The sequence below is a fragment of the Schistocerca nitens genome, chromosome 4 (genome assembly GCF_023898315.1).
Source record: "Schistocerca nitens isolate TAMUIC-IGC-003100 chromosome 4, iqSchNite1.1, whole genome shotgun sequence".
NCBI classification, from domain to species: Eukaryota; Metazoa; Arthropoda; class Insecta; order Orthoptera; family Acrididae; genus Schistocerca; species Schistocerca nitens.
Genome location: NC_064617.1, coordinates 223,133,269 through 223,157,534, shown reverse-complemented (window position 1 = coordinate 223,157,534; position 24,266 = coordinate 223,133,269). Strand labels below are relative to the sequence as shown.

The following is a 24,266-nucleotide window of genomic DNA, read 5'->3' as shown; positions in this document are numbered from 1 at the left end:
AGCTAAATACCTGAAGGTGATATTTATACACTGCTTGCTGGCCAAAGTGAACACAAATATTACATAAAAATCAGTATTATCTAAGTATTACACTGGAAAGAAGGATAGTACACTTTGTTCCACAAAGAAAGACAGGCAGGGAAACATACAGTTACTGTCTGTTATCAACAGCAATGAAAATCCATCATAGCTCATAAATGAGATTTTATCACATGTAAGCATTAAACAAAGTTTAACAAATAGTGACAATTGTATAATATTAATGATTGCTGATTCTCAAATAAAGTAACAACTATAGTCTGTTGCCCAAAGTAATTATGTAATATTACATAACAACTTCTTACAGCATTCTGTTCTCATTCAGTCAATTAAAAAAGAATCAATACAATGAAAATAAATACATACTAATTTATAACTATTGACTGAGTATTTTTCATATGGAATTTATCAGTGAGAGCTTCAGTACACCTCTCTCCTTTTTCACATAACTGCTTGCATCCAGTTTGACTAATTCAGTTTTTAGTCTGATGATACACAGTCATCATTCTCCGGGCTCATATGCAGATTTCCATATGTCCACCAAGCATACAGAAGAGTGAAATCTATAGAACATCATTAATGGTATAGGCAAATGTCCTATAACTGTCCATGCGCTTTTCCCATAAAAATCGTATCTATGATCCTTTGTGCCACTAGATTTTATTTCAAATGTCTGCATCATCCACAATGCAATATTGCACACTATCAAAAGTGTCACAACTTCACGTCCTGGCTTTTTCTGTCGAAGTGATCTAGTATTGCTACAGCGACGAAGACCATCAATGATGAATGGTGTTTGTATTAGCACTTGTAAGACCTGTAAGAAATAATAATTATAGACTATTCCAAGATGAAAATCAGGTTGATAATAATATAAAAGTAAAAATAAGGTAACATTACTGAGGAAAAGGATATTCATCATGTAACTACAGTAAAATAAAGGTAGAAAATAGCTTTTATTTACAGTGTGACAGTAGACTTCATTACCTGCGAAGTACAATATTTTTCTATCTCCATGGAACAAAAATAAAATGGAGTAATCGTCAGCCTGGAGACAGTTTGGACAGTGCATAATCACACTGATGAGCCAAAACATGACCACCTGCTTGTTTGTCCATCTTTGGAATAAAATACATCAGTGATGCTGTATATGAGGGATCCAAAGGTTTGTTGGTAGGTTTGTGGAGGTATGTGGCATTAGATGTCTACACACAGGTCACATAATTCATGTGTATAACGGGCCTCTGATTTGTGTATGCGGTGATGGTGCCCGATAGCAACTCAGATGGGTTCCATAGGATTTACATCAGGCAAATTTGGTCACCGAGGCATCAACGTGAGTTCACTATAATGCTCCTCAAATAATTGAGCATGGTTCTGGCTCTGAGACACTTACAATGATACTGCTGAAAGATGACATCTCCGTCAACAAAGACATCAAAGCATGAAGGGATACAACTGGTTTGCAGCTATCAACGTGTCTTTGATTACTGTGACAGGTCCCAAGCAAGTGCAGAAGAATGTGTCCCACGGCATAATACTGTTTCCACCAGCTGGTGTTTGTGGCGCGCTGCGCATTTCAAGCCACCGTTCACCTTTATTACAGCATTTGCAGGGATGACCATTGACCCAGTGTAGCAAAAATGTGATTCGCCGAAAGAGCCAGAACATTTCCACTGATCGACGTCAAATCCCAATGGTCCTGGGCCCAGTGCAGTCACAAATGACAATGTCATTGGGTCAACATGTGAACACACAGGGATGGTGTGCTACAGATCATGCTGTGGAGCTCCATATTCAAGTGTGCAATGAATAGTGTGCTCTGACACACTTGCACATGCACCAGGATTGTTTTCTTTCAACAGAGATGCCACACATCACCATCTATCCTACCTTACAGAATGGACAAGCCTCTGAACCCCATGTTCCGTGAAGAGGTGTTGACATCCAACCATTTATTGTCTAATAGTAGTTTCACTATCCTCCTATCTCCTTTCCATAGATGCTCATGACAATAGCACTTGAACATTAACCAGCTGCATTGATTTCAAGACACTCATTCACAGGCTCTGCGTAATCTGTCCTTTGTCAGAGTCATTTATTTCAATGGATTTTCCCATTTGCAAACCATATATTTGCTAGAATGGTCCCCAGTCTATGTCTGCTCCACTTAGATACTTTTCTAGAGCTTCTGTGAAGTTTGGAAGGTAGGAGACGAGGTACTGGCGGAATTAAAGCCGTGAGGATGGGGCGTGAGTCGTGCTTTGGTAGCTCAGTCGGTAGAGCACTTGTCCGCGAAAGGCAAAGGTCCCGAGTTCGAGTCTCGGTCCGGCACACAGTTTTAATCTGCCAGGAAGTTTTAGATACTTTTGTTACCACATCATGTGCCCACAATACCAACTAGCGGCATCCAATGTTGTGGTGGGCAACGGTCATAATGTTTTGGCTTATCAGTGTATAGTAGGTGCGGTCCTATCAGAGCTGAGATTCCTATTTGTTCCTTTACTTTGTGAACCATCAAACACAGTTTGCTATGTGGAAACTTGCAGTTTAACATGGAATATGAGCTGCGGTGCAAAATCAGTTTTCAAATATACAAGTTAATTTCTGGATTGCTAATTTGACACTCAACAAAGAAAATAAGTAAACTATTCCACTAATTAATTTTATTTCTATAACTAAATGCTTTACTAAAATCATGGAACACACTTGTGGAACACTTTTTCTAACTTGTCAACTTAGCTTGTTGTTTGGAAGACTGAATAAGCTATAGATCATTTTCTAGAATATTCTACCGACAAATCAAACCTTGAAGAATTTAGTAAGCCTGTTGGCACACATTCATCATTCAATTGTCTTCAAAATTAAGTTTTTGAGAAAGAGAATGAGGGTTCTGGAGGGTGGCTCCTGGCAGGAGAAAGATGGATCAATTGTTTGATGTTACATGTATTTCAAAGCAGCCTGTTTGAATAGGTAAGGAATGTAGCCATTTTTTCTTTTATATTAAAAGGGTGGAGCAATACATGACTAATTAATTGTGCACATGGTTTCAAAAATACTCCATTACATAAGAAAACATGATACTTTAAAGAGTATGATAACTTTTAAAATTTCCCTGCAATCTGAGTACCAGTATTTATATTGGAGTTCTGTATTGATGTTATCAGTATTCCTTGATAGGTACTTGTTTTATCAATTTGAGCGTTCTACAGTGCCTGTGATGATATTAGTTGGCTCCTATTTTTTCACCCACTCTGAGGAAAAATCTGTTGTGAGAGGGGATGCATCTGTTTATGTCGCTTATGTTAAATGTGCCACAGGTGTCCTTAGTTTGTGTCAAATGGAACCACTTCTCGACTGTTTCGTTTTGGTAGTCAAGAGTTGGGAGGTGGTCAGTGTTAACATTCTTCTGTTTTGTAATCCTTGTCTATCCATCTACAACCAACATTAGATGGAACAATGAAACATTGTGCAGAAGAGAAAATTATCATGTTGGATTTATCATCTGGTCCCAAGGAAAATAGAAACATCAATTAAAAAAAAACTAGATGGGCAGTATGATTATAAGTAAAATGGAAATTGTCATAAAACTGTCATTAGAGTTGATCTTGCCACATCTCACTTGTTCAGGCTCACTCATGGCCCTAATTGACTGGAACTTTCTTTTGGTAGATATTTATTGGGCCACAATGACACTTTGAAACCATAAATCTGTGGAACAATGAATATTATCTACCAGCTCATTAATATAAAATACAAGGCTCTCCAAACACTTCTGTGGAGCATGCCTGAAGTTACCTCTATGCCTGAAGTTACCTCTACTTCTGTTAATGACTCACCATTGAAGGTAGCATGGTGCAAGCTCCCCACCAAGAAATCCTCAATCCAATCACACATTTTTTGGTAGATTATACTTATGTTTACAAATATTGTTGTAGTATTGAGTCAGATGCTTCTTGGAAGTCAGGAAATACTGCATCTACTTAATTCCATTGATAAATGCCTTTCAGGGCCTTGTGAAATGAAAACTGCAAACAACTGTGTGTAATGCTCTTTATTTGGAAACACAACCGGTTTCATAGCTTAAAGTCACATCTTCAGGTGGATATACAAAGTACACCATATTAGACCTAAATGTGGGGATGGACTGAAGACATAACATTCAGTGTCCAAATAATAGTAAGCTGCCAAGTGAGCATCCTGTCAAATTGTAAATAGGCTGAACGGTGCGATGATCATCCCTCTAAAATTGAGTCGGAACCAAAATTCAGGGACAAGATCTCATCACACCAGACTAGCTAAAGCAACAATATGTTAGTACTGGATTTGCCTTTGTAAAGGAACTTTTGTTAACAGAGTTAAGCATTTCTGTGTTTGATTTGCTATCCTCAATTTCAGTTCACTACTAACATCCTTTACGTGTGACCTGAATTAATTCGTTGCGTTTTGTGAGAGATCTTTTGATAATATTCTGCTTTGGTAGTCATTGAAGGGTTCATGCATTATGCTGTTGATAGCCAAGTGTGTTTCACTCAGCACCTCTCTGTCTATAACTGTATGCTTTGTTTTCCATGTGTTATACAGTAATTGCTGCTTCTTTAGAAATTTCTTTACACTGACAATATACCATGGATATTCTGCCCCGGCATGATCCCTTCTACCAGGTGCTCAATCATCTGTTACTTTGCTGCCAAGGTAACAGAATTCTTCCACTTTATCTAAAATCTGATGCTTTTGATGTTAACTTCGTGACTAATTTCATATCTGCTATTTATCATAACTTCTGTCTTTTTTCTGTCCATATTTCTCAGTCCATATTCTGTGCTCATTAGGTTCTTCATATTATTCAACAGTTCCTGTAATTCTTCTTCACTTTCATTGAGACAGCATTGTCATTAGCAAATATTATCTTTGATATCAATTACCCTGGGTTTAATCCAAATCATAGGCCTTTCTTTTATTTCTGTCATTGCTCCTTTGATGTACAGGTTGAACAGTAAGCGGAGAAAAACTGCATCCCTGCTACAACCCTTTTCAATTCGTTCTCTTCTCTTTCCTGGTACTTGTACACAATGTATACTACCCATTTTGTGTCTAGTTGATAGCAATTTTATGGAGAATTAACAAAATTTTGCACAATTTCAGATTGTTGAATGCTTTTTGTAGGTCAACAAATCTTATGAAAAAGCCGTGGTTTTTCTGACAACTTGTCTCATTAACAGTTGTCAGGAATATGGATCCATGAGCTGTTAAACTGATCCTGCTATAGTTCTTGCATTTATCTGCTTTTGCTATCTTTGTAGCTAGGTAGATAATATTTTCCTGAGCTCTTGATAGTATTCATCTAATGTAGTATATTCTACATACTAACTTGAATAATTAGCATGTTGCAGACAGTATGCAATATTGTACTGTGTATATGCTCGCAATAATTCAATTCCACATGGTAGGCCAAAGTTTTAGAAGGTAACACTCTTTGATGATCATTATTATAGTATGTATTCTAAAACATAAAACACAACAAAAAGATCCAATTTACTCATTTTGTTGCAAATATTTAAATTATGTTGTATACATTTGTACATACTGCAAAATAAAGATGTGGTTCTTTAATTGCCATATTTGATTCATTTATGAAAAATATGTTGTGTTTAGCCTTTCATATTATGTTTCCCACAGAGAACTATTTTTATAATTCTGAAGATAATTGTCATTTAGAGTATCAAACATAAAAAAACAAAATACTTTACCCGAAGCAAGATGATGATACTAAAGACTATCTCACTGTATACGACAGATGGATAAAGGCTTAATATTGCATAGAAGAAATAAGCTGGCAAGCAGACTGCAAGCAGCAAATCATCTAGGAGTGATATAGGGTGTTCATTAACATCCAAAGTTATTATTTGCCAGTATGCAAACAAGACTGTAACTGTCATGAGAATCAGAATTGCAAATTCTGTCCACATATGTACATCCACTCCAATAGTCACATAATTTCTGAAACAATACAAAATACATAAATTATAGTCTCTTTAAACAGAAGAACAGGATTGAACTGTACAAACATCTCTTTTATATGTACTGTGTGGCACTTCACCATTATGGTGGTGGTGGTGGTGGTGGTGGTGGTAGTAGTGTTAGAGATACTAGTAGTAGTAGCAGTAGTATAAATAAAAGAGTTATTAAAAGAAAAATGGCACATTAACAAAGAATAGCATGTTTTTTGTGTAAAAAAATGCTTCGCTATTCTACTGAAGAAGGTTAGTTGTTTTAGCACTTACGAATCAGTGACTGCAACAAAAAATAGTATGATGCTCACGACAGAAGTTAAAAGCACTATCATTCCAGCAAAGAGTCCTTTATTTGCTGAATGACAGTCAACATGAATGGACAAATTACTGCTTTCAGGGTTCATCAAGAGCTTGCAGTGCCCTCCTGTCACTGTGCCGCATTGCCCTATGTTCTGCCAAATGATGTACAAAACACCAGCTGAAAAAAAGTAGACACTGTTTTGTGATTCTTTTAATGATACCTCCATCAGTGGTAACATTAACATCCAAAATGTAACTACAGTTAATTTTTATTTGAACTGATGTGATATGGGCAACAAAACTCTAGACTATACAGAAGAAACCAAATGAGGTGGTGGAGTAGTTAAGGTACTGCACTCAATATCAGGAGGTGCAGAGTTCAAATTTAGGTTTCCCATATTTTTTTAACTCTGTGAAAGGCAAATGCCCTGATGGTTATTTTTAAAAGAAAGCCTACAATCTATTATTTTCACCATCCTTACCCTGTCTGTGTTTCAGCTTGGTCCCTAAAGATCCACAGTTGACAATATGATTTCTTTTAGGGTGAAGCAAAGTTGGGCTAAGAAAAGTCCTTAACTCATCCAATATGATAATCTACAGAATGCTAAAATTTATTTAAAAAAATAATGGATACTGGATGGTAATTAACAATTAAGTAGATGGTAGCCTATTTTATAATGACTGAGATACATCAAAAGATGTTCTATTTGATAAATTAATTCACTTAAAGTATAGAAAAGATCAAATTCTGTCACTTATAATAAAAATTTTCATTGATATTTAATATTAAATGTTCAATGGGCTGTAAGAAATACGAGGGCCGTTCAGAAAGTAACCTCCGGTTGATTTAAAAAAATACACCAAGTTAAATAAAAATATTTTAATATCTTACAACTACATCTTTGCACTATTTTTCTACATAGTCTCCATAGCGATTGAGGCACTTATCGTATCTCTTCACAAGCTTTGAAATTCCTTCTGCATAAAAATCACCCACTTGTGCCTGGAGCCAGCCTGTGACTGCATCTTTGAGCTCTTCGTCGTCATCAAACCGCTGTGACCCGAGCCATTTCTTCAAATGCATGAAGAGGTGATAATCACTTGGCGCCAGGTCTGGGCTGTAAGGTGGATGGTTGATAACGTCCCACTTGAAGGACTCAAGAAGGGCCGTTGTTCTGCGAGCAGAGTGAGGACGGGCGTTATCGTGCAAAAAAACGATACCGGAAGTCATCATACCACGGCGTTTGTTCTGTATAGCCCGTCGTAACTTTTTTATTATTTCACAGTACACGTCTTGAGTAATGGTCGTACCATGTTCCATGAATTCAACCAACAACACCCCTTTGGCATCCCAAAACACCGTTGCCATCAGTTTTCTGGCAGAAAAATCTTGCGAGGCTTTTCTTGGTTTGGTAGGCGAATTTGAATGTGCCCACATCTTTGATTGTTCTTTTGTCTCAGGGTTCACGTACTTAATCCAGGTTTCGTCACCGGTCACGATTCTGTTTAACAATGGTTCTCCTTCGTCCTCGTAACGTGACAGAAAGTCTAATGCAGAGGCCATTCTTTGAGTTTTGTGGTGGTCGGTAAGAATTTTGGGCACCCATCGTGCACAGAACTTATGGTAACCCAATCTTCCTGTCACTATCTCGTACAAGAGAGTCTTAGAAATCTGTGGAAAACCAGTAGACAACTCCGACATTGAGAAATGTCGATTTTCACGAACTTTTGCATCAACTGTCTGAACGAGTTCGTCAGTCACCAATGATGGTCTACCACTCCTCTCTTCATCATGAACGTTTTCTCGTCCACTTTTAAATAAACGTACCCATTCACGGACAACTCCTTCACTCATAACTCTTGGTCCGTAAACAGCACAAAGCTCACGATGAATAGCTGCTGCAGAATATCCTTTGGCTGTAAAAAACCTTATGACAGCACGCACTTCACATTTGGCGGGGTTTTCTATTGCAGCACACATTTCAAACTGCCACAAAAACTAAACTAGCGCAGGTACGACGTTCACTCGACCACGGCTTGATGCCGACTGACCTGTTGAGTGCGTGAACGCACAGATGGCGTCGCTACTCCCCCCCCACAACCCGCACTGTGACCAATCGGAGGTTACTTTCTGAACCGCCCTCGTACATATGGAATAAATTAAACTTTGTGCTGATTTCTTGGTGATGCAGAAGCTGTAACTAAACCATGAAATGAAAGATGTAATCAAATTTGAGAAACACTTTATGGGTAACAATAATATATCTCTCATGAAACTAAATGTTACAGAGACATTTGTACCAAGGCCAGGAGTCGAATCCAGGTCGCCTACTCTCTAGGCAGCTGCGCTAACCATTACGTCATCCTGCGACAGTGGCTTTGTGTAACTGCACAGACTACCATAGCTTCTTCTTCTTCTCCTTCTTCTTCTTCTTCTCTCTCTCTCTCTCTCTCTCTCTCTCTCTCTCTCTCTCTCCTTTTTTTGTGCAAGAGTACTTATCTATGGGTTCCAAATTCATCTACATCTACATCCATACTCTGAAAGCCACCTGACGGTGTGTGGCGGAGGGTACCCTGAGTACCTCTATCGGTTCTCCCTTCTATTCCAGTCTCGTATTGTTCACGGAAAGAAGGATTGTCTGTATGCTTCTGTGTGGACTCTAATCTCTCTGATTTTATCCTCATGGTCTCTTCGCAAGATATACGTAGGAGGGAGCAATATACTGCTTGACTCTTCGGAGAAGGTATGTTCTCGAAACTTTAACAAAAACCCGTACCGAGCTACTGAACGTCTCTCCTGCAGAGTCTTCCACTCGAGTTTATCTATCATATCCGTAACACTTTCGCAATTACTAAATGATCCTGTAACGAAGCAGGCTACTCTCCATTGGATCTTCTCTATCTCTTCTATCAACCCTATCTGGTACGGATCCCACACTGCTGAGCAGTATTCAAGCAGTGGGCAAATAAGTGTACTGTAACCTACTTCCTTTGTTTTCGGATTGCATTTCCTTAGGATTCTTCCAATGAATGTCAGTCTGACATCTGCTTTACCGACGATCGACTTTATATGATCATTCCATTTTAAATCACTCCTAATGCGTACTCCCAGATAATTTATGGAATTAACTGCTTCCATTTGCTGACCTGCTATTTTGTAGCTAAATGATAAGGGATCTATCTTTCCATGTATTCGCAGCACATTACACTTGTCTACATTGAGATTCAATTGCCATTCCCTGCACCATGCGTCAGTTTGCCGCAGATCCTCCTGCATTTCAGTACTATTTTCCATTGTTACAACCTCTCGATACACCACAGCATCATCTGCAAAAAGCCTCAGTGAACTTCCGATGTCATCCACCAGGTCATTTATGTATATTGTGAATAGTAACGGTCCTATGACACTCCCCTGCGGCACACCCGAAATCACTCTCACTTCGGAAGACTTCTCTCCATTGAGAATGACATGCTGCATTCTGTAATCTAGGAACTCTTCAATGCAATCACACAACTGTTCTCATAGTCCATATGCTCTCACTTTGTTCATTAAACGACTGTGGGGAACTGTATCGAATGCCTTGCGGAAGTCAAGAAACACGGCATCTACCTGTGAACCCGTGTCTATGGCCCTCTGAGTCTCATGGACAAATAGCGCGAGCTGGGTTTCACATGACCGTCTTTTTCGAAACCAACGCTGATTCCTGCAGAGTAGATTTCTAGTCTCCAGAAAAGTCATTATACTCGAACATAATACGTGTTCCAAAATTCTACAACTGATCGACATTAGAGATATAGGTCTATAGTTCTGCACATCTGTTCGACGTCCCTTCTTGAAAACGGGGATGACCTGTGCCCTTTTCCAATCCTTTGGAACGCTACGCTCTTCTAGAGACCTACGGTACACCGCTGCAAGAAGGGGGGCAAGTTCCTTCGCGTACTCTGTGTAAAATCGAACTGGTATCCCATCAGGTCCAGCGACCTTTCCTCTTTTGAGCGATTTTAATTGTTTCTCTATCCCCCTGTTGTCTATTTCGATATCTACCATTTTGTCATCTGTGCGACAATCTAGAGAAGGAACTACAGTGCAGTCTTCCTCTGTAAAACAGCTTTGGAAAAAGACATTAAGTATTTCGGCCTTTAGTCTGTCATCCTCTGTTTCAGTACCATTTTGGTCACAGAGTGTCTGGACGTTTTGTTTTGATCCACCTACCGCTTTGACATAAGACCAAAATTTCTTAGGATTTTCTGCCAAGTCAGTACATAGAACTTTACTTTCGAATTCATTGAATGCCTCTCGCATAGCCCTCCTCACACTACATTTCGCTTCGCGTAATTTTTGTTTGACTGTAAGGCTTTGGCTATGTTGATGTTTGCTGTGAAGTTCCCTTTGCTTCCGCAGCAGCTTTCTAACTCTGTTGTTGTACCACGGTGGCTCTTTTCCATCTCTTACGATCTTGCTTGGCACATACTCATCTAACGCATATTGTACGATGGTTTTGAACTTTGTCCACTGATCCTCAACACTATCTGTACTTGAGACAAAACTTTTGTGTTGAGCCATCAGGTACTCTGTAATCTGTTTTTTGTCACTTTTGCTAAACAGAAAAATCTTCCTACCTTTTTTAATATTTCTATTTACGGCTGAAATCATTGATGCCGTAACCGCTTTATGATTGCTGATTCCCTGTTCTGCGTTAACTGTTTCAAATAGTTCGGGTCTGTTTGTCACCAGAAGGTCTAATATGTTATCGCCACGAGTCGGTTCTCTGTTTAACTGCTCAAGGTAGTTTTCAGATAAAGCACTTAAAAAAATTTCACTGGATTCTTTGTCCCTGCCACCCGTTATGAACGTTTGAGTCTCCCAGTCTCTTTTATTATCTCTATATGAGCACTTAATAAACACAAACCTGAAAGATGCTTTTTGCTGTATTTTAGTCTCATGTCAGAAACATACATAGGTGCACAGTTAACACGTCACAATAGTCTTTGACCAAAATTTGGCTACTTCCAAGTCCATTTCGGCCTCTAGATGGAGGTCTTCCGTAATGCAGGAAGATGGACACAGTCGACACTGAAACAGGTGATAGACAGTGTGGACTTCTCCAAAATCAAACTTAATATTGTTTTCTGTACTGTAGCCCCATCTTGCCAGATTACACCTTGATCTACCCAATCAAGATATTAGTCTATTGAAAGATTTCCAGGTCATTCATTCCTTGCCATGTCTGGGAGGCAGAGTTTCAGAAACTCTTTTCCAACCAGAGTTGCATCATTGCATTTTTGGCAGTGGTAGTAAGTACCTTTGATGTTCAGAGGAAACTCTTCCTTCACCTCAATCACTGCAAATGAAGTTTATGCACATACAGGGAATGGGTTTGTTCTTATTCCACTATCTTTCATTCCTTATTTGCCATGAGTAGATTTCAAACAACCTGTTATAATTCTGCAGGTATGACTGAGCACTTCTTCTACCTGTTTGGTATGTGATAAATTATACAGGACAAGTGCACTCTGCACCAGAATAGACTAATTTTAGTGCAGAGGTTCGGATGGTTTCAAGTGGACTGCCCAACTGTTATTGGCCAATTTCCTTAACAGATTGTTCCTGGTGGAAACTTTCAACTTGCAATTCATGCAGTGTCTCTTGAAAGTAAGAGACCTGTCCAGCATCACTCCTACATATTTTGGAGAGTTACAATGTTGTATCTCAACTCCTGACCATACTATCATCAACATATGAATAGCTTCCCTATCTCTTAACTGGAAAGCACACACTTGACTCTTTGAGAGGTTTAGTTTAAGCTGATTTGTGCTACAGTATCTTGGTAGATCTTCAAGGGCATTTGTTAGGGTGTTCTCCACTGATTCAAAGTCTGAGCTCTGGGTGGCAAGAGCAAGGTCATCAGGATACAAGAAACTTCTGGTTTTGGGGGCTATAGATTGGTCATTTGTATACATGTTGAATAGGATTGAAGCCAATATGCTTGCTTGGGGAAGACCATTTTTCTGTAGTCTCCATCGACTGCACTGCCCTTGAAAGTCAACGAAGAACCTGCTGTTTTGCAGAATTACTGCAATGAACTGCATTGCTGCAATGAACTGCATTGCTGCAATGGTCATACCGCATACCTCGAGTAATAGTAGTTCGTGATTGGCAGTGTCATAGGCCACTGAAGACTCAACAAATATCACCCCTGCCATCTTACAAGCTTTAAACCCATCTTCTATGAACTATGTAAGATTCAGCATTTGTCCAGTGCAGCTTTTACCAGGACGAAATCCAGCTTGTTGAGATATCAGCAGGGGGGTCAACTACAGGTAGGAGGTGATTTAAGATCATTCTTTCCAGCAGTTTGTATAGATGACGGAGTAATGAAACTGGTCTAAAATTCTTTGGATTTTTCCCTTTTTTACCAGGTTTCAGCAAAGCACTCACTCAACTCCTCCACATTTTTGGGATTTAACATTGCTCACGCAATTATGAAAGAGTTGCAGAATCTGTATCTTTGTTCATATATTATCTAAGCCAGCTGATTTTCCATTCTTACTTTGTTTAATAGCCTTATCAAATTCTTCCATGCTGAATGATGTTGAATGCAGGTTGGTCTCCTCCTCTGCACTTCTCGTTGCAATTAAGGCTCTTTGGATATTTGGATTGCCTTCCCGTTCAGCAGTAACTGATGTGCTATTTTATTGGCCGCAATATTATGGTGTACAGCAGTCATAGATGGATCAATTCATTACTTAGATGTTTTAGGAGTCTCCAAGCTTTATGACTGGCTCTTTTTAGATCCAAGTTTTCTGTAGTTGTTGTATGGCATAGCCAAGTCTTCACTCATCTGACAGTGATACATGATCTTTTCAGCAGAGCACATTGTTGATGGAAGTGTTATAAATTTAGCATGACTATCTTAACAGAAAGGAAAAATGTAGTTTCTGAAAAGAGGTCACTTAACTCATACATTCATAAATTCATCCATGATGTTCCATAAATCCCTTCATGGAGAGAGTATTTAGGAATGTCGAATGAGTTAAGTTAAGAGGCATACTCAGTCATTGCAAGCTACTTCTGCAAGGTACACTAACATCAGATCTATTGATACTGATAAGTACTGAAATACTTCTAAATTACTTTATATATGTTAATGAAAGTAATCCAGTTTTGAAAATATAACTTAACTGGATTGATAAAAAATATACTCACCAAGCAGCAGCAGGAGAACACATATATAAAGGTACTGAAATTTACAAGCTTCAGGAGCCAGTGGCTACATTTTCTTGCAGTAAGATTGACCAGGAAGGAAGAGGGGTGAAGCAAAAGGACTGGTGAGGTTTAGGAAATGAGGGGAGTTTGGAAACATTGCCCCCCCCCCCCCCCCCCCCACCCAGATGAGGGAGACTTGCCAGACAGAATGAGAAGGAAAGACTGATTGTTGGGGACTGCACTGGATGAGATTTGAAAACCTGAGAGCTTAAAGTTGGAGGATAGGGTGATACAGAATACAGTTATTACTAACATCACGCACTAGTTAATAAGAGTGGAAAGCTAAGTGCATTGTTTGTGATAGTGGTGGAGGGTGGAGAAAAATAAACACGTCAGCAAATAAACGAAACAGAAAAGTAAAAGGGAGTGAAGAAAGGAATAGTTACTGAGAAAGAGACCAAAGAAATTGTGGAGAGAATCAAGGACATGCTGTAATGTCAGCTTCCACCTGCATAGTTCTGAGAAACTGGTGTCTGGGGGAAACATGCACCAAGGTCACAACTGTCATGTTGTAGAGCATGCTCCAAAACAGCATATTTTGTGTTGCCAGTATATAACCTCTGCCTATGCCCATTCATCCTAACTGATAGCTTGATTGTGGTTGTACCAGTATAAAAGGCTGAATAATGTTTATGCAACAGGTGGTACACCTCAAGTGTTGTTTCTCAGGTAGCTCTCCCTTTGATAGTATATGTTTTTACAGTAACTGGGTTGGTATAGGTGGTTGTAGGAGGCTGCATGGAGCAAGTCTTACAGTGGGAACAGTCACAGGGGTAGGAGCAGTAGGGTAGGGGAATGGGTGCAGAAGGAACATAAGAGTCTGACAAGGATATTTCAGAGTCATGAAAAGTTATTCTGGTTGTGGCGGGTAAAATGCCAGATAGAATGGAGCTCATTTCAGAGCATGATCGTAGGAGCTTTGAGCAAGCTGTGAAGATAATCAAGGAGAAATTGGAAAATGGAATTAAAGTCCAGGGGAAGAAATAAAATTTTTAAGGTTTGCCAATGGCATCGTAATTCTTTCAGAGATAGAAAGGACATGGAAGAGCAGCTGAATGGAATGAATAGTGTCTTTACAAGTGATTATAAAATTAACATCAACAAAAGCAAAACAAGGATAACGGAATGTAGTCAAATTAAATCTGGTGATACTGAGTGAATTAGATTAGAAAGTGAGACTCTAAAAGTACTGAATAGTTTTGTTATTTGGTCAGCAAAATAATAGATATGGCCGAAACAGAGAGGATGTAAAATAGTGAAAGTGAGAAAATCATCTTTCAAAAATAGAAATTTTGTTAACATCTACTGTAGATTTAAGTGTTAGGGAAGCTTTGTTGGAGGTATTAGTCCAGAGTGTAACCTTATATGTATGTAAGTGAAATATGAATGATAAGCAATTCAGAGAGGAAAAAAATATGTAGAAGGTTTTGAAATATGATCCTCCAGTAGAGTGTTGAAAATTGGATGGGTGGACTGAATAATTGATGAGGAAGTACTTTTGGGGAAAAAGAAATTTGTAGCACTAAGGGAAGATATCAGTTAGTAGGACATATACTGAGGCACCAAGGAATTTCCAGTTTGGTAATGGTAGCAGGTATGGGAAGTAAAAACTGCAGAGAGAGGACAAGTCTTGAATACAATAAGCAAGTTCAAATGGATGTAACTTGCATTAGTTACACAGTGATGAAGATGCTTTCACAGGATACACTAGCATGAATAGCTGAATCAAATTAGTCTTCAGACTGAAGACCACTACAATAATAATGATTGTGAAGTGCAAAGTTCATTCTAAATTCGACCTTGATATAAACATATCTTTGACTTTTTTCAACCTATCTCATAGTGTAAGTTATAGAGCCAGTATTGCCTTGCGTATATCTACACTTGTTTGGAACTCAAACTGATCTTCCATGAGGTCAGCATCTACCAGTTTTTCTATTCTCTTTTAAAGAATTCATGTCAGGACTCTGCAGCCATGACTTTATTAAACTGATAGTTCATAATATTTACACTTGGTAGCCCCTTCCTTCTTTTGAACAGAATTATTACATTTTTCTGAGGGTACTTCACTTGTCTGATGTATCTTTCACTTTAGGTGAAATAAGATTGTTTTGGTTGGCTTTCCCAAGGATGCCAACAACTCTGAGGAAATGTTATATACTTTGTTCGACTTAGGTCTTTCAGAGCTCTATCAAATTCTTCATGTAGTATCCCATCTCATCTTTATTTACTTCCTAATCTGCTTCCACTTTTCAGTCTTCCCTTCTTTGCGTAGCACAAGCTTACCATGTCACCTCTTAATGTCTGTCTTCTACAAATATCTCTATAATTTTCTTGTATTCTACACCTATCTTTCCCATAGGCACTCATGCTTGTACAGTCTTGCTTTTCGCATTCAGACATTCCTACTTTGCCAGGCAGTCTCATTTTTATACACCTATATTTCCTTTGGCCTGCTCCATTTGCTGCATTTTTTTTATTTTTTATTTTCTTGTGTTAACTAGATTCATTGTTAAATTTCCTGTTAAGTTAGAAGCATGTGCTAGTCTGGGACTTGAACCTGAGACCTTTGCCTTTTGTGGGTAAGTGCTGTACCATCCATACACAACTCACAACTCAACCTCACAGACTTACTTCTGCCAGTACCTCATCTCCTACCTTCAAAACTTCACAGAAGTTCTTCTGCATAACTTAAGGGACTGGCACTTCTGCAAGAAAGGCTACTGCAGAGAAATGGCTTAACCATAGCCTTGGGGATTGTTTCCAGAATGAATTTTTCATTCTGGAGTGGAGTGTCCACTTATATGAAACTTCCTGGCAGATTGAAACTGTTTGCGTGCTGGACTGGGACTTGAACCTATCATACCAGCTCAAACACTGCTGCAGAGTAAAAACTTCATCCTAGATTCAATATCTTGTGCATTTCTACTGGGTATCGTTTTTTGTTTATTTGATCATATGTTGGATTTACTATTTTGTCTCTAAATGCTATCCATTCATTCCCTGTTTTTTCCCTTATCCTCATTTAAATAAATCATTGCTTAATGCTCCCTTTGAAATTTTTAACAGCCTCTGGTTCTTTTAACTTGTCTATGTCCCAAATCCTTCATATCTTACCTATCTGCATATGCGACCCTCGTAGTATTTTGAAGTTTAAAATCTGGCTACAAAATCTCTGTTATACAGCTATGTAATCTAATTGAGACCTTCTGGTGGCTCCAGTTCTCTTCCACATATACAACCTTCTTTCATGATTTTTAAACCTAGTATCTGTGATGCTCAAATTGTGCTTGGTGCAAAATTCTACCAGGTTGCTTCCCTTTTCATTCCTCTCCCACAGTCCATGCTGTCCTACTATTTTTCCTTCTCATCCTTTCCCATTATCGAATTTCAGCCCCCATCATAGTTAAATTATCCTCTCCTTTAACTATCTGAATAATTTCTTTCACTACATCATACGTTCTTTCAATTTCTTCCTTGCTACTGAGGTAGGTGTTGGCTTCATTTCTATCTTGACTAGTATAATGCATTCACTATGCTGCTCGTAATAGCTTACTTTCATTCTTATTTTCTTAGTCAATATACAGGGTGGCGCACGAATGTATTACCAATTGTTTCTTTCACAATTTACCGCGCACATTAGATATTCTGTTGGGATCTCTACAGCAGTATCAGCAGAGCTTGGAAAAAAAAAAAATGAGTTACGAAATGATGTGTAATTCACAATACTGCTGCTAGGAGACTAGTAAGCAGCAATGGCTGACAACGGAAGACTGACGACACAGCAATGATCGGAAATTGTGTTACTTTTTCATGAAATAAAAAGCCTTGTTGTGACTCAGAGGCGTTTTTAACAACAGTTTAACACACGATGGGTCCCTTGCAAGAAGACCATCCACAGGTTGTACAATAAATTTGTACAGGAAGGAACAGTATTGGAAGCAAAGCGACCTCGGCCTAAGCCTGTTTGTTTGCTGGAGAATATTGAAGCGGTACGAGTTGCTGTACAGAGAAGTCCCGGGAAATTGTGTAGAAAGGCAGCAGTGCAACTGGGAATATCCAGACGCTCTGTTCAATGCATTCTTAAAAGTGACCTCCATATGTACCCATACAAGATGACCTGTGCACAGAAGTTCACTGAAGAACACAAGCAGCAGAGACTACTGTTTGCTCAGTGGGCGGAGGGTAGGGGAGATACTCTCAACAACGTTTGGTTTTCAGATGAGGCACATTTTCATTTAGACGGTGTGGTTAACAAACAAAATGTATGCTTTTGGGCCACTGAAAACCCACAAGTTCTTCATGACCGACAATATTATGCTCCGAGGATTACAGCGTGGGCAGCAATTTCCAGTCACGGACTTGTTGGACCCTTTTTCTTTGAAGAAACTGTCAACATCGAGCTTTATTTGAGCATGCTTCACAATATCTTCATTGAACAGCTTCTTGCTACTGCCTTGCCCTTCAACATGCAGTGGTTCTTGCAAGATGGAGCAAGGCCACATACTGCAAACACTGTGTTGGAATTTTTACACGAGCATTTCGACATGCAGATCATTTCACTCAGGTTTGCAGGTCACTTCAATGACGGACAAAATTGGCCCCCCAATAGTCCTGACCTCAAACCATGTGACTTTTTTCTTTGGGGGTACCTAAAGGAAAAAATTTTCTCGAATTGTCCACGTGATTTAATGGAGTTCAGAAGATTTATTCTTCAAGCTTGCAGTGAAATTGCGGAAGACATGTGCCGTAGGGTAATCACTAACTTCAGTGTTAGTTTAAAGGAAGTTAGGAAACGAAATGGTGGACATATTGAGCATGTGCTGAGTTAGAACAAATCTCCATGGACGGCTCTACATTGTAGTATATGTTCCTTTCAGATTGTATTGACAATAAAGTTTATATTCAAAAACAAAATGGTAACACATTTCATGCGCCACCCTGTATATCATTCTTGCAACTGCAAGTTCAAAACTTCTTTCAGAATAAGCAGCAGATAACAAAGTAAAATTAATCACCAAGAGGTAATAAATTCAAATTCATAATATCACGTATCTAACAGGTAACTCAAAACAACATATTAGTTATGCATTGACAAAAATATGTTTGTATACTGCATTCCGTTAGAGAAATTAAAATTCAGGTATTTTAAATAATTATGTGAAAAAATGCACTGTCCAATCACATTAATGTGACCAACTGACAAAATCGCGAATAATCACCTTTTGCAGCATGGACCACTATGAGACATGCAGAAAGACATCATTGAGATTCTGAAAGGTACTGACAAGAAGCCAAGCCGACAACAGTGGTGTGGCCAGCTGTGCTAGGTTTCTCAGTTGAGAGTCCATTGTGTGAACATCCTAACCAAGGTGGTCCCACAGAATCGTGATTGGGTTTAAATCTGGGAAAGTTGGTGGTCAGGAGAGTACAGTAAACTCATACTGGTGCTCTCCGAACCACGCATGTACACTGGGAGCTGTGTGAAACATTACACTGTCCTGCTGTTAGACACCATTGTGCTGGGGAAAAACAAACTGCATTTATGGGTGATCATGGTCCCCAAGAATACTTGTGTTGATTCATTGTCCCTCCCAGAAGATGAGATCACACAGGGAATGCTATGAAGACATTCCCCAGACCACAATGCACACAGGGTGTTTGCTTCCAGGCATTTCATGCTGTACACACCACTGGCCATCTGTGTGGTGGAGCATAAACCGTGATTTATCTGAAAAGGCCTCCTGTTACCTCTCAGATGATGTCCAGTTGTGATACTGGCATGCAAATTCCAGCCTTCGTTGCCAATAAACAGCAATCACTGTAGGTGCATGAACGAGGCATCTGCTGCAGAGGCCAAAGCTCAGCAATGTTCACTGAATGGTAGTTGAGGAGACACTGTTGGCAGGTCTTTGGTTCATGTGGGTGGTCAGTTGCTTGACAGTTGCACATCTATTCAGCCATAAACATCTCTGCAGCCATCATTTAGCCCTATCATCTGTGGCCTGTGGTGCACCACAGTTGCTTTGGATAGTGCCATTTTGCCATGCATGGTATGCTTTAACCACTGTGGCACACAAACGGTTTACAAACACAGCCATTTTGGAAATGCTTCCACCCTTGGCTCCAAAGGCAATGATCATGCCCATTTGGACTTTAAATAAATCCCTTAATTTCCACATTATGACACAACTGCATTATTTTCCATGTCCCCTCGTCACGCTAGTGCTGCTGCCTGCCATCTGTGAGTGTTTATTGCATGTTGACATTGAACATAGGTGATAGACACATTAATACAACTGTACCAAGTATCTATTAATGTTATGCCATTAATATTAACTACACAAATAGTACTCACCAATAAGAATACTGTACTCAATTGAGAAAGGGTATAAATACGGAGAAACATTTTGGTAAATGATTGACATTCCAGTATAATTTGAACAATAAGGGTCGATGAAAGTGTTAACACCACTGTTATTGCTGGATTCCAGAGACGCATCTGAAAAATAGCAGGTATTACAGGAAAAGTTAAAATCAACAGAAAAAGTAATAGGTAACAAATTGATTGTGTGTTCAAGGAATGTAGAGTTTACTAATTAAAGTAACATGCTTATTGAAGTCATATACCATCTTACCTTCTTTATTGTTGGACTCTCTGTTTTTGACACAATTTTTAGTACTGAAATTTAAAACCTGACAATTATTTGATATGGGGAGGAGTAAGTGTTTAACATCCTGTTGATGATGGAGTACTTACAGAATGCTGAATTAGGAGTTATTTTTGAAAAGACAAATATACGGGTCAAAAACTATACTTACAGTTTCTTCTCAATCAAATTTTTTCACCATATACAAATATAACAAATATGGGTGAGTCAAATTAAAGTTAAAATATTTTTAACCATCTCCCTCAATAAAGACTCTCCATGGCATATGAACTTCATCAATATTTGTCTCTTTTTCATGGCAACTATCCATGCACCATAAAGTTTGTCTTCATCAGAATGGAATGACTTTTCCCTTATTGCTTCTTTGAGGAACTGTTATAGTCCAATTCACAAATGATGGTGGCCCACAGAGGTCGAGACATGGACAGTGATTGCAGTGTTGTGGTTCTAAGTGAAAGTTGTGGTACTCACATATATGAGCTTTGTTCTTGAAGAGAAAAGAGTATTTCCTGCAAACTATGTTCTTTGCATACTTACATAGAATTTGTCACTTACCACCATCATCAGCTACAACAGCTCACTGAATAACTCACTACAATCACATCAAATGCTCACACTGGCTACAATGTTCACACAAGATGGGTGAAGCATTTTGAGCATAGTAACACAAGCATATATTACGAGGAGGCAGTAGTCACCATCAAATATCACTAACACATGTAATAATTTACAAGCCTCACATTCAGGCCCTGGAGCTGTGGGGTACTGACTGGTCACAGTGTCGTCACCTGCCAGTGGCATTAAGATTTGGTATGGAGGGGCAGAAGATCAGCACACCACTCTCCAAGCTCTGAGCTTGAAGTCATTTCTTATTATTCAAATAGCTCCTCTTCACAATGTTACATGCTCCCTGTTCCAGTTTTCCCACCAAGGAAATTTCCCTAATAGTATTAGGAATTGAACACGGCTCCTCTGAAAGGCACTTAAGAGGTGCCTCACTGCTCAGCTACAATGTATATACATTTAATAAGATTGCTCAAAATTACATAATTGTAAAACACTGTGATAATACATTTTTTACCATTATAATTTCCATCTATCAAGCATAGACTGCATTGAGGTGTCACAGTCTGTGGTCAGACTCTTCCAGCTTCGAGGAAACAGTTCTATTATTTCGAGGATGTTGCGGCCTTACCAAGAACTACAGACAAGGAAGGCAGTGCTGGACAGATGCTTTCTACTTTACTTCAAGCATTCAAACAAAAAACATCTCTTCCTAATTGTTCAACAATGTTGATGATAGCAGAGAGAGTAGATATCATTTCCTCCTAATTTGATTCAAATAGACATGTAGTAGAAGCTCTTTTAAGGTATACTAACCTGTTCCCTGATAGGAATGTTCCTTCTGCAACAACTTGTTGCAGTATTAATCAAAGAGTCCAACTGAATCTGGAAGATTTCAAATCTAATAAAGAGTAGAACTATGGCCTACAATGAAAGAAACTGCTGAAGGGAATGTTTTAGCTGTAGTTGCTGCAAATCCTCACATTATTTCTCAGCAAACCACATGAGCTTCAGGAGTTTTGCAAAGAAGTGTTCTGTGCATACTGCATGAATACAAATTTCATCTACATAATTTGTTGCATCAATAACTACATGGGGATGGCTTTCAGTATCAGCTGAACTTTTGCAGTTGGATACAATGACAACTAGCAGCCTTTGATGATTTTATTTCACAGATAATTTTGTCATACAAATCAGTTTTTACAATTAATAAAATATTCCTGGCTATTATGCTGTGGTCTAAGGGATTTCACACCAAAACCCGACTCTTCATCCCATCTGCGAAGGACATTTTCAAGGGGATTGCAGCTTTGTTGAATGTCCGATTCACACCCTGACTTGCTACCAACTACAGCAAAATTCCACTTCCGCGGGCTTCCGTGCAGTGCCGATTCACACCCTGACTTACTACCAACTACAGCAAAATTCCACTTCCGCGGGCTTCTGCGCAGTGACGTGACATCACATGTTTTGAATACGCAAGCGCAACTAGCCGTTGTTGACTGCTGTCATCCTTTGATACTATCATTCCATGGTGGAACACTGGTACACATCTTCTTCAGCACTGGAATTCAAATTTCATCCAATTTCACAACCTCCTTCTTTCTATTAAAATTCCTGGGATGTTTTACAATCTCTATGGCCTCACTGTATAGCCTTTTGTGGTATCTGTTTGTGGCTGCCAGGACTTGAGTCTGGTCAAAATGAATGTGGTGGTTTCCTGGCTGTAAAACATGTTCTGCAACAGCTGGTCTGCCAATCTCCCCTCTTCTGCAATTGCCCTTGTGCTCTTTGACTCGTTTTTTGACAGTCCTTTTTGTAGTACCCATGTACACCTCCCCACAACCACATGGAATCCTATAAATTCCAGCTTTTTCCAGAGGTTGGCGAGCATCCTTGGCCCATTTTAGATGATCTTGTATCTTTGGTGTGGGGGTGTAAATTAGCATGATGTTGTGCTGTCTCAAGATTATTTCTATGTGGTCAGTCACAGCCTTAATGAATGGCGGGAAAACTTTCAATTCCACCAGCGCTTGAGCATCACTGTGATTTCCAAGCAATGGTCTTAACACTCTTTTCACCTCAGCGAATGAATGACTATCGTTGAGCAATGCAGTGGTGAGATGTTTTAGTCCTGCATCAAGCAGCTCTGATTCACAAATTTTCCTTGCCCTATCCGCCAAAGTTTTTATGATGCCTTGCGTTTGCTATGGATGGTGGTTTGAGTCCCAGTGTAGGCAATGGTCTGTGTCCGTGGGTTTTTGGTAAACTGTGTGGAAAACTAGTACATCAATAAAATTTAATCTTTTACTTGCCTCCTCCTCCTTCATAAACTGAATCTTCAGATAGATCCTGTTCAGATGTTTGTGAAAACAATCCAGTTCCCCCTGGCATGCCACCACAAAACAAATGTATCTTCCATGCAACGGAACAAAATATTCAGTTTCTTGTTCGCGGTTTCCAATGCCTGCCCCTTGAATTTTTCCATAAAGAATTCCATCATAACTAGGCTAAAAGGGCTCCCCATAGGGACACCATCCATTTGTTCATAGAACTCTTCATTTCATTTGAAATATGTGGTTGTGAGGCAGTATTTAAAGTGTTCCGCAACATAGGGAGGAAAAATCTGATTCAGATGTTGCAACACTTCATTGAGTGGAACCATAGTGAATAGCGACCCACGTCAAAACTAACTATCCTCTCGCTGTGTCACTATGCCATTTAATTTAATGATAAAATGTGCCGAATTCTTGATATACAAATCGGATCAGCTCACATACAGTTGTAATAATGTTGTCAAGGACTTAACAATCGGATAGGTGGGCAAGTCAATAGCACTCACTGTAGGCCTTAAAGGAACATATTCTTTGTCATCTTTGGAAATCCATAAAGTCTTGGTGCAAGTGCAACTGAATTGAACAGACTTTTCTGAATGCTCTCTTCAACAGAGGACTTCTTTATCAACTGCATAACAGTTCTAAGAACTTTGTCAGTGGGGTCTTTACTTAGTTTCCTATATGTTTGCAGATCTAATAAGTCATTAATCTTACTGTGATAGATGGTTCACATTCAAAACAACCATTGCATTTCCCATATCAGTAGGGAGAGTAGTAACACTATCATCCACATTCAGGCATTTTAAGGCAGTCCTCTCACTCAGTTAAATTAATTTTTGGAGGCTTTGTGCGAGACAATACTCTTACAGCTTCTATATGGATTTCTTCAGTTGTAACCTTGTCCTCACTATGAATGCCTGCTTCTACACTGGCTATTATTTCTTCCATGGGCACAACTCATGGGCTAATGGCAAAATTTCCACACTTGGGAAGCACAGATCTCTCATCATCAGATAATGAACATCCGGATAAACTGATAATGGTGCAGGAAGCATCTAAATGGTGGATCCTCTTA

The 24,266-nt window shown here is 39.1% G+C and overlaps 1 protein-coding gene across 1 annotated transcript in view; it reads right to left on the bottom strand.

Annotated features, from left to right (window-relative positions):
* Positions 1–361: 361 nt before the first annotated feature.
* Positions 362–24,266, bottom strand: part of LOC126252222 (proton channel OtopLc-like) — a 188,517-nt gene continuing 164,612 nt past the window's right edge. Inside the window, exons 11-14 of the mRNA XM_049953093.1 lie at positions 19,979–20,122; positions 6,324–6,531; positions 5,790–6,039; positions 362–856 (exon numbers count right to left, since the gene is read on the bottom strand). Coding sequence (XP_049809050.1) covers positions 542–856; positions 5,790–6,039; positions 6,324–6,531; positions 19,979–20,122 — 917 coding nt within the window. The 3' untranslated portion in view covers positions 362–541. The remainder of the gene's footprint in view (positions 857–5,789; positions 6,040–6,323; positions 6,532–19,978; positions 20,123–24,266) is intronic.